General features: G+C 39.4%; 1 protein-coding gene across 14 annotated transcripts in view; it reads right to left on the reverse strand.

Annotated features, from left to right (window-relative positions):
• tns1b (tensin 1b) overlaps nucleotides 1-12,076 on the reverse strand; it is a 154,002-nt gene that overhangs the window by 82,730 nt on the left and 59,196 nt on the right. For all 14 annotated transcript variants that reach the window (XM_067516989.1, XM_067517003.1, XM_067516999.1 and 11 more), the window contains exon 3: nucleotides 8,877-8,914. In XM_067516989.1, coding sequence (XP_067373090.1) covers nucleotides 8,877-8,914 — 38 coding nt within the window. The remainder of the gene's footprint in view (nucleotides 1-8,876; nucleotides 8,915-12,076) is intronic.

A 12,076-nucleotide genomic window follows, 5' to 3' on the forward strand; every position in this document is an offset into this window, starting at 1 on the left:
AATTACATGGAGGGTAACTGAATGCACCACCTTTAGCTGAAGTCATGTTCACCAGATGTTGGTTTGGTAAATGTTATTTGGTTCAGTATTAATGACAAGGGCCAGGAAGGAAGGGAGGGCTGCTACAGACGCAGCATGTGGTTAACAGTAACAAAACAAGAAGCTTGTTTTTCTGTATGCACACGTTTAATGTAGGGACCAGGATTGGGATTGGGATTCCCCTTCTTCCTTGGTGTCTGTGTTGAACTTTGTGTTGCAACATTTACTGAAATGCAATTATTTACTGTGCACCCACAGTCATGCGTCTATACGTTAATGACTCTAAACTGCGTGGAACTTTATCTGTGCATTTTGCGGCTAACGCGTTTCAGTACGTCTGGTCTATTTCCTGTGTCTGTAGCTGTTGTGCTGCATTCAGGTAATGTTATGTTGTAAATATCTTTATTTATTTTATATTTATTCTAGAAGCTCAACAAAACAATGACCAGGCCTGTGCCCAGAATCATCCACAACTCACTGTAGAGGGCATTTGCCATTTTGTAGTAGTATCCAAATCTTGTAACTCAGTCCATTCTATAGTTCACTCAAAGTGTCCCACAATGCAACACTAGACGTAGTGTACATGGCATGTACACTACTTTCTGCTAACAATCCCACAATGCACTGCTCCCTGTTTTGCAGATGACCCAATTGCAGTTGTCAAACTCAAACAGCTGTTAATAATGACGCGATGTAACAATGGTCCAGTGTCCAAAATGGCATTGGACTCATTATTGAGAGAACTACTTAGTGTCCATTATGTAGGGACTTCGGGCACAGGAGTTGAAGACTAAATCAATTATATAAACAGGTAATTTTACTGTATGAATTATTTGTATTCTGTCTCTATATTTAATTATCTTAATTGCTCATTGTAACTATGCAAATTACAGTTTCTAAAAGTTGCTAACACTGTATTAGCGCAATTTAGCCAGATAGTTAGCTGAGTTAAGGTCGTTAGGCTACGTAATAGACGCAAAAGCTCAACAACATAGCGGACGACTAGCTCTATGTGGCCAGTCCTTAAAATAACCTTAAAATAATCCTTGGACATGATACAACTGTCCTGAAACCTCCTGTTAAAGTCAACCACAGGGATGGTATTTTAGTGAGTGCATGCTTTGGATTTGTATGACGTGTACATGAATTTAGCGATTCAGTGTAGAGTTATGTTAACTGACCAGGTGGAGCTTGGACAGGCAGGTGCACTTCATGAAGCCTATGTGTTGTATTTAGTAAACATAAAACTATTTTCAGTTATTGGAAATAAAGGTGGATCTATGAGTGATATAAATATTTAAATCATGTTGTTTTGTTCTGTGTGATTTTCAGCCTACTGCTCCAACTATAGACTTTTGTTTTCTGAACAACTTGAATCTTGCTGAAAATCCTAAAATTCTTGACAGTATTTTACTCAGACATGATCATAATGTTCTCAAACACCCTTTTGGAGTTTTAAAATTGAGACTTAAAAGGGTGGTCCCTACCCTTCACATTCATATCACAGACAACTTAAAGCTCACTGCGTAACCACTGTCTCTGAATTTGTCGTTTCTATTTATGTTTCCACCTTATTTATGTTTCCAGTTTTTCTATTTATGTTTCTTACAGCCAGCGTGTAAGAAATTATGTATTATGCACTAGGCCAGATTTCAATGTTGTGAGGTGTATGTGAACGCCACACCTCCCGCCAATCAGAGTAGGGGCTCCTGAGTAATGTTGATTTAATGTTGAACAGCTTCCAAATGCACTGGCTTTTTATAAAGACAGATTGGAAACAAAAACTCAACCTTGGCTAAATTAAATTAGATCAATTAAAATAAATTAAAACATTAAATAAAACCATTTTATTGGGCAAATAAAATGTCAAAATGTCAACAACAATCTGCGACCTGGGAAAACAGTGTCTCTTAAGAGCTTGGCAAATGAGGATTGTGGCAAAACTGAGAGATGTGTCTCGTGCTTTGGTTGAACAAGGGTTCGAGGAAAGAAACAACCAGCCTTGAGAATAACTGACAGAGGAACAGTTCGAGTCAGATACATAGTGAAGTAAGGAAGGCAGTAACATAGGAAGAGAAAGAGAGCTGTGTTTGGGTGAGTTCTGGTTTCATGAGTCTGACTCAGGCTTTCCCAAGAAACAGCAGAGCACAGTGGATCACCGTCCCCGAGCGCTCAGTGGATACTTTCACCAACGCCCACTGAGTATGTGTAACATGGCTATTTCTTCCTGATGATCAGACAACGTAGAGGAAGACATGAGACAGAAAACTTGTCACGTATGTACCGGAGAAGGGCTTTTCAACAGCAGCTGTTGCAGTGGTCGGGGACGTTTACTGATGTTCAGCAATTGGTTTCCAAACTCACTAAAGGGATTAGAAAAATTGTAATCATGTAATCTTTGCGACTGTATGTTTGACAAAGCCCTGCCACTTCCCTTTTTCCTGTCACCACTGACTGTAGCATGCATTTGGCCATTGTTGACATTCTTTCCACTAGCATTGATCACTGCATCATGTTAATGGCTGGGTGTTCCTGTTTGTTTTCTCTGCTGTATCTATGCACATGTCATAGTTACTAAATACATGGCCGAAAGCCACGGGTTCTTGTGAAACCTTATTTGCACAGACAGTGAAACAAGAAGAGCCGATAGATTAAATTATTTACACTGTTTTTCAGTTTAGGAAAGTTTTCGTTTATTATACAGTTGTGGAATTAAAGACACTTCTGTCTCTCTTTTCTCTCTCTCTCTCTCTCTCTCTCTCGCTTTCCTTAGAAACTCATCCGTCTATATGTGTCTTAAAAAAGGTAGGTTATTCTCTACCAAATTATATCTTAAACATTATAGTGTACACTTTAAAGAAGTCTTTAAAAACCACTATAGTCTTTATAGAAATGTTCTATATCACAACAGAAGATGCAGTGGAAGAAGACAAGCATGTTTGAGTGTCCTCCTTGTAAAACAGATACCTTACTGCTTCTGAATTCGCTGCATCTTTGACTAAAACAAAGAGAGAAACCATTGTGCACAAACACGGTAGATAGGAGACCCCCGCCTACTAGGTTGGCAAGTCAGAAGAAACGAACACAGTGGGCCAAGCTGCAAAAACAGTGGATGACTGGAATAAAGTCTTGTAGACTGGTGAGTTAAGTTTGAGATGTTTTGATCCACTTTACAGGGTCACTTTACATTTGTGTTTACAGCTTGCTCCACTGCCCCCATGTGGCCAAGAAAATAGGATTAGTTTTTTATCCTGGACGCACAATATATCTATACATATGACATGCTGGCCTGCAAAATATTTAGACTGTGAGTGAAGTATTATTATCCTCATACACCACCCATTATCTTACCGCTTATCCTGTTCAGGTTCGTGGGACTGCAGCTGTCATAGAGCCAAACTGTGGACATTCTGGCTCTGAGGCGCAGCACTAACCCCTCCACCAACATCCTGCCCTCTCTTCATGATATGAAAACTATTACATTTGCTGGTGAAACTAAAAACAGAAACTTCATTTCTGATTCAGCTCTTAAATTAGGGGGCATGTGATTTATCCTGTGTTTAAGTTGTTGTCATGTTCCTGCAAATGATTACTGACATAAGGAGAAGCAAGCATGTGTTCTGCCCTGTGACTGCTAATTCAATTAGCCTCAGAGCTGTTGGCTGCCTCTGTATTTGATCAAACTAAGAGCTGCTTTTTCAAAAATACATTACATACAGATACTGTTGCAAAGACTGAGGGGAATATTGTAATTCTGACCCCACCCTGTTTGTCCTCACTTATTCCTGCCTTAAGTTTTTTACCACGAAATGACTTTGATGTGATATTTTGTGTATTGTCTTCTTATAAGGAAACCAACCCCCATCCCCCACCTGCATGCTCCCCCTTTTACTGTAACTCCCATCTGTCAGTCTCTGAAGGGAAGGACCACTGCATGGAATAGGAAGGAAGTTGTTAATGTTGTTACTGTGATTCAAAACCCCATCGACATCCTTGAAGCTTCGCTTGGATATGTAATACCCCGTGTACATACAGCGAAACACTAATATTAAGTGTATCTTTAAAAATGACTATGGCTCTGATTATATTTATGTCCCTCCATGGCTAAAAACTCACATTAAGCACAAGGTCTGCAGCACCTTCTAAGGAGTTACATTATACTTTACTAGGTGTGGTTTTGGTGCATTACAGCTACGTACATGCCAAATAGTCTGACGGGGGAAAAATAAAAAACGACTAAAATTTAACTTGGTCAGGGCAGATTTGCAACGGCAACTACTGGAGAGCCCACCAACCTGACAGCAGGTGCCCGATCTGCAACTGTCAGCAAAAACTGAAACGTCTGGCCGCACCACTGCCAAAGCTCCGGTGCTATAATATCTATATGATCTGAAAAACGCTTCTGCAGCAGTGACACAGCCTCCAATTAATGTCTGTGTGATAAATTAGCCCTGCAGCAATGTGTGCTATCTGAAGGAACTCACTGGAGCAGAGGATGCGGTTAATCATGCCAAATGAGCCTTATAGCTGCTGCTTAAGAAAAAAAAAAATACACAGGACAGAAAGGAGTTTGAGGACAAGAGAAGACTTCCTGGGTGTGTGCTGTCATGAGCATTTGTTAAAAACCTTTTGCCTCACATCGCCATAACATTTCACAGCAGTCTGAAGCAAGCGTTTGCTTTTGTGCGAACACTGCAGATGGTTATAATATAAAGATCAATGGCTTGTCCCTTCAGGGGTCGCCACAGTGGGACATGTTGATTTGGCTCTTCCTGCTGCACCCCTCCTATTTCATCTGGGCTCAGGACCGGCCCTTGTTGGCTGGGCAGGGTCACATCTGATTGGGTGGGATTTGAACCTGTGGCCTTCTGCATCCCATCCCAACACTCTACCACTGGCCTCCTCTATTTTTAGTGTCTGTAGGAAAATGACTTAAGTTGTCCTTTAAGCGTCATTGTTTGGCAATTAGGAGCATCTGGGGAAAAAAAAAAAAAAAAAATATATATATATATATATATATATGGTCCATATCCATTCTATACCGATTAGGTTATTTTAGTCTGGATAACTTTAAGACCATCACACCAACATCACCATCATTACCATAGCATGAACTACAACATTTTCTGATTCTGGCCACGTTACACACATATATAACTACTAGAAAATAAATAGCTAAATCATTCAAAAGTCCGCAAAAATAATGAACATTAAAAAAAAAGGTTTTGGTGCGGCTATAGAGAGGTCAGAGGATTTTCCTTTAAGAGTGTATACTTGCTGTCACTTGCTTTGACCAGTCTTGCAGTTGAGGGATGGCATCACTAATGACTCTACCAGCCTCTGTACATGAAGCTACTGCAACCTTTCACACTTATAAATCCAAGCTGTGTTTACTAGATGACAGGATGGCCAGCTGCAGACCTGATGTTCACGCTCAGCAAGGCATCTCACATGTGTAGATACAGGTGTCTGGATGTGTCAAAGACTTTGAGGCAGTAAACAATAAGATAGATGGTCTGCGTTTTCCTCAGCTGCACCAAGGACTTTCTATCTCCAGGTGATCGCTCCGAAATGTTAAAAATGTTGAGTGATGGTAGCCACAGAGACTTTCTAGAATTAAGCAAACTTATGTATTTTCAACACAACTAAGAGCTTTAATATTGCCCTAAGAGAAGAGACAGAATACTGTTAATTTTATTAAATACTACTAGTCTACGGTAGAATCTTCTGATTATGATCCATTGATCTGTGATCTGTAAAGTCTCTCATTATATATATAACAAATTTATCAAGCAAGACAAACGGGAACAATTTATAGCTTTTCACTACACAATGAGCTACAAGAGGACATGTCCATCAGCAGGCTGCAAACAAGTCTCCGACCGAAACACGTTGTGCTCGGTGCGAGGCAGGCCACAGTGGCACCCGGCCAGCACAAAGACACACGTGATTTTGCTCCAGACTTTTGAAAATTCAGAGAATTCAGAAGCAGGGAAGAAAGAAAACAAGTGCTTTATCATTTCGAAGCGAGGAATGAAAAACTAGTGCGAGAGAGGGTGTGACTTCTACTTAGTTTCCTCAAAGCTCTTTACTCATTAACGGTGGAACATGGTAGTTTCCTTCTCAAAACACACTTGACAGGCAACGAAGGATCCGTGAAACCCAATCGCTTTTACTCAGCATCTCAGTTTTTTCCTGCTACTCACCCACATACTGTATGGAAACTGACATATAAGTAGTGCATTTACCATAAGCAGACCATTCACAGCAACCGTCATCATCATCGCATTTTCAAAAAAATCTAACAAATGTGATTAAAAAAAAAAATCCTCGTTCTCAATAACACCCAGAGAAAACCCACAACCAGAAATGAACTAGCACATAAATACTGTATTTGTGTTGTCAAAAGCTGATTGCTCAGTGCCACAGAGCTGCATTGTTAAACCACACACTCATGTTCCTTCATGACCTCTAAGATGGGCACTGTGATTTATTCAGATTAATTTATTCAAACACATATAACTTCCTGATCCTGCAAATACTCACTGGACCACTAGATGTGTATTCATTCGCAGCCATAAATAGTCTCCAAACAATTTTCCTCCTATATGCGTTGTTGTGTTTGTTAAAATCTCCAGTGCCCAGCTATTTGGGGAGAAATGTAATGGGATACTTGTGACCTGTTTTTAAGGATTCATTCTATTAGTAAAAGCGTGTACCCAGCTCTATTACCCCTCTGAACAATATAGACAATTATCAGGATGTAGGGTCCCTTTCATTAACTCCACAACACAGTACAAGGACCTTTAATACCATCTACCGATGTCTACTGGTGATTTTTTGAATGTGAAGGCTCCTATACAACCGAAATTTACCTGAGCAGACCATGAGGTTTAAAGAAGCCTGAGGTTTTACCTTTTCTTAGTGCTAGCAGTTCAGTGGGAAAGTCCCAGACACCAGGCCTCTTTTTATTTTTACGAGGAGGTTTGAGCAAATGAAGAAAACATGGAAAGTTGATGTATATGTAGCACAAATACGATTCTGAAAAATGTTACTCGTGTTCCAACCTTCACGGTGATTTAATACAAACTCTCCGTGTCTCTTTCCTATCACCACTCAGTAGTGAATTCTTACCCACCAGATTTAAAGCATTTTTCCCAACCAGCTGTGAGTAAATGCACAAAAGGTGTGGGAATGTACATGTACAGACACACACACACACACACACACACACACACACACACACACACGTCTGGCCATTTGTTTCCTGTTGCCAGGTTAAATATAGTCCATATATTAGAGATTGATTACTGTAGTGTGTACTTGGGAGATCCGCCCAGCTGAAAGTTAGTAAGAGAGTTTAGATTCCTAACACAAGATATGAGCATACTGTCAGCGACTGACAGTCCAGAAAAGCAGCAAGAGCTTTATCTGGGTTTTAAAGACCCCGTGGTCTTTACAGGCCTGACTGCGTACCGATAGCGATCATGACTGACCCTGTCACAGTCACTCCCATGTTTTTCATGTCAGGCTTGTTAGCTAATTGCTTCCTGCCAATGCTCTGACATTTTTGGTTGAAATGTTTAGAAAAGGAAATGCCGCTGTGATTTTTGGAGATGGAAACTTTCACTTTTTGTATATATATAGACATCTCCACCCACAGATCTGACCTCTGCCTTCCCGAAGTTCTAATGTTATCAACAAACCATGTACTGCCCGTTTTAATTCATCACGCTACTTGAATGCAGCAACAAAAACACACGAGGAGGTTTGGATGAAAAGGCCGTGACTCTTATGCACACAGTGTCTCGCCGAGGTGCATGAAACATTATTAGTTGTTTATACATCGCTGTTGCATGTGATTTTAAATGTAACACTCTTAGAATTCCACTCACCCTTATTTCACTGGGCTGGAGGCTTTTCAGTAAACCTTCCAAATCTATCGGCACTTATAATATTGCATTGCAAGGACAAATGAGCAAGTTGACATGAGTAAGACTTATCACTGACCATTTGATTGGATAACATTCCACAGGAAGCCTATGCTAAAGGACTGGCCGAAGCCCATCCCTCATATTTAGTTGCATATCTAATAGTATTTAGCAGGCCCTGTCTGCCCTGCAGCCCTGGCATTTCCTGTGAGTAAAAGAGGGAGTGGGCAAAGCTGGCAACTAACACCTATTTCAATAATGGATTCAAGGTGAAGAATGTGTATGTGAAGAATGTGTGTGTGTTCGTGTGTGTGTGTGTTCATATGTATATGTATGAAAATCCTACTGTAAACCCCAGATCCCAGATGTCGTTTCTTTAAAAAAACGTGCAAAAAAAAAAAAAAAAAAAAAAACTCTCTAACAACTTCGCAGGAACTTCAGCTCCCCTCTGTTTTTTTTTTTTTTTTGCCCACTTTCTTCTAAGAGCGCTTCATCTTTTCCAAAACAACATGAATCAAGGGACGGTTCCATCCAGAGGTCTTTTATTTTTAGACATGGGCAATCTCCAAGATGTGAGATCTTCTCCAATCTAAACACATTCTGGTACAAAGAGCACTTGTTTAGACATTCTTAAGATTTTTTTTTTTTTTTTTTGCAGAACATAAACTCCACCTACCACAACATCTGCATCTATATATGTATACACATAGACACACTTCCTAAAAAATATCTGACTCCACCTTAAAGATAATATTTCCTCGTGATAAGTTTACATGAATTTTAATACTATCACTTAAGTTTTCACTAATGTTTTTTTTTAAGTCCATAATAAAACTTCATACATGACAGTTTCTGTTTTCTCTTTATTTCTACAAACTTAAAAAAAAATGAAAAATTACAACTTACCTTCACTTCACATTTCTTGTGGCAAGCTACTCGACACACTAGAGAAAACAGAAAAGGAGAAAAATGAAATTAGGTGCACAGTTCATTGAAATTTGCCAAACATTGTGGCTCAGTCTGAATTATGACATTGAGTAGCTGTCAAAGAGGTATGAAAAAGGAAGAGGTCGATTCAAATTCCACAGTGTTTGTTCTGTGGTCAAAACTCTAACATCATCCGCTGTTAGCAGACTAGTGCTGCCCAGTGTTATCTTTGTGCTCTTGGGACATTGGCTCCCTATCCAAAGGCCTAGCTCAGTATCCTGCTACATCTCAGAGGACCTGCACTTAATATAAGAATTATATTTGTGCGGGTTTTTCTTTTGAAACTGCTTAATAAAAATGCTTAATTCAGATTTAGCTCACCAAAACAGAGCTTTTCCGCCGTGCAGATGTTCAAGTAATGCTAGAGACAAAACTCAAAGCTGCAAAGATCCCATTACACTGCATCCCTTTATGTTACAGCACAGCATTTTGGTTTCCGGAATATACCGCTTTCAAACCAGTTAATAATTACAGATATGTAATTATTACCTGCATGCCACTTCAATACCCTGTCACCTTAAAAATGTTTCTGTGCAACTAAACTGCAGGAATAATTTCAGGAATACAATGAGTGGATGTTTATTCTGATGCAACATATTTTCTCAATCAATGAAGCACCACTTTTATTAATGGATTGCAAGTTGCATGCTGGTGGTTAATGGTTGGGGATGGAAGCAGGCATACAAAGCTCATGACTGTGAAACCACAGAGTTGAGTTTGACTCCCGACGACCAACTGTGGTTGGGTTTGGTCAATAAATGCGCCTTGGTTGAGGTTAGAGAAAGACGTTGGTTTGTTTCAAACCAAGTCAATTGCGTAAAGTGAAACAACATTTTGCTTCATTAAGCCAGACCACAGGTTTTCTCTAACCTCAACCAACCACTGCGAGCACCTAAACACGACCATAATAACTGTGGACAAACAAGAACACATGTTTTGGCAAAAGAGATCCTTTATCTGGGAAGATTTTAATAGCTTCAGCCTCAACATGTTTGCAATTTGCCATTTAAGCTAAAAACCAACATATCATATACAAGCAGATTTTAATTTCCTCCTATCTAAGCACCTTAAACACGTTAAAAAGGTAAATGCTAACATAGCCATCAGAGCCCGTGTGCTCACAGTGACAGTGCCTACATACTGATGTTCAGCAGCTTAGTATATTACCATGCTCACATTTTCCACCTGACGGGAATGTGATTAGTTTAACAGATGTTTGTTCATGAACCAGCACTGGGCAAAATGGAATTTCAACAAGTTGAATTTTAACACATTTTTGCAGCATCTGTTCTACTCTCTGTGGACCCCCACTGGGTGGACAAATAGGAATCAATAGGGGAGAGCACCTGGACCAGTGGCTCATAATATGTCAGGACAGAGAATGAAAACAGCTCAGTGAGCTGAAGCGTACACTTTCCAAGTAAAGAGAAGACTGTGTGTTTTTACTGGATCACACTACACCTTACATAATCAGTTATTCTTCCTTCGTAAAGCAACATTTTTCAAAGGAAGTGTATTATCTATTGTGATTAGTTGTTAAGTCATTGATATCAAGTTGGGAGGGGGACAACCCTCAGACTGTTTCTATGTAGTTCTGTGTTATGTCATCAGCCATGTGTTTCTGAACTCTACACTCTGTATAAAGTTTCTGCAGATATACATTTACAGGACACAGTACTACATAGCTCAAAGACATTAAAACTGTTTTTCTTAAAACCGTGCGCTCCAACGCGTATTCCCAAACCTCAACCTCGTCAATCCAGTGAACTGAGACACGCAAGGGAAGGAGAGAGACTGGTGGGAAGTAAAGCTAGGAAGTGAACTTTGGGGTATGTTAACCTGATCATACATTAAAGTGACATTAGACATGTCCATGGCTCCCAGACAACAGACTGTCTGGTCTGATGAGTTTATTAGGTTTGCTGGATCCTCATGAAAACTCATTTACAGACTTGAGATCGTCCTTGGTTGTCTCCATGTTTATCCTCTTGTCCTATTATTTGTATAAAGGTTTCCTGGTACCTTTGTAGTTTTTTATTTCATTCGACCTTAAACAACCCTTCCCCTCGCAGTCAAATGTTGAGAAATAGGAGCCGCTTAGGGTCAAGCTACCAACAACATTTAGCTTTTCCTATCTTCACTGGGACACATCAGTTGGAGAAGTAACCTGCGTGAAGCCATGTTTTACTTGACGGATATGCGTCTATAAACACTCTTTATTTAGTTATGCCACAAACATACAAAAAGCAATATTCACTAATTGATAAGATGAAACATGGATTAAGATCATGTCTATATGTTGAAACTAGGGAAATGGGTTTTTTCCGTGCAAAATGGGTAATTACATCATGGTGCATTTAGTTTCTATTTAAGCACTCACAGGGCTATATTTGCACTTGGAGAGTAGCATTTGAAAGTCAGTTTGACCTCTTAATTAGAGGTCCTCTATGAAAATATGAAATCCCGCTTGGATACATATTTACATTACCAGAGTTTCCAGGGTCAAACTGAAAAGAGCAGGAAGTTTCCAGAGAAGTTATCAGACTATGTTGCAGTCTGATACTACAATCACATAATTTTTTTTCCCCTCATGAATTAACACTCAGTAACCCATGATGACAAAGTAAAGACAGAATTTTAGAAATGTCTGTAAATGTATTAAAAAGAAAGCCATGAATACCCCGACCCACATAATGTACCACAGGGCACAGACTGACACAAACATAATGGAGCATATTAAGTAATACAAGGCCAAAAAGAACATACATGAGTAGTTGTACTATGAATGAGGTTATATATTTTTTAAGTATTTCAGAGAGACACGATACTAATTCTTTTCATCATAAATTAATATGCTGATCATTTATTTTATTAGTACTATTATTGGTTAATCGTTTAGTCTGTTAAGTGTCAAAAACTGCTATCGCTGTGAAGACCAGTGAAAATCCTTGTTTTATAAGAGCAACATATATTCAATCAAATTGGATATAAAACCTTGGCAATAGTCACTTTTTAGTGATATAGTGTATAACATTTATGAAGCATCCACTAAACTCAGAGATGGCGCTTTTCTCTTCATGGCCCCGCAAGTGGTCTGATTAAAAGCATCATATTAAAGC

This window comes from Channa argus, chromosome 9 (assembly GCF_033026475.1).
Source record: "Channa argus isolate prfri chromosome 9, Channa argus male v1.0, whole genome shotgun sequence".
Taxonomy (NCBI): Eukaryota; Metazoa; Chordata; class Actinopteri; order Anabantiformes; family Channidae; genus Channa; species Channa argus.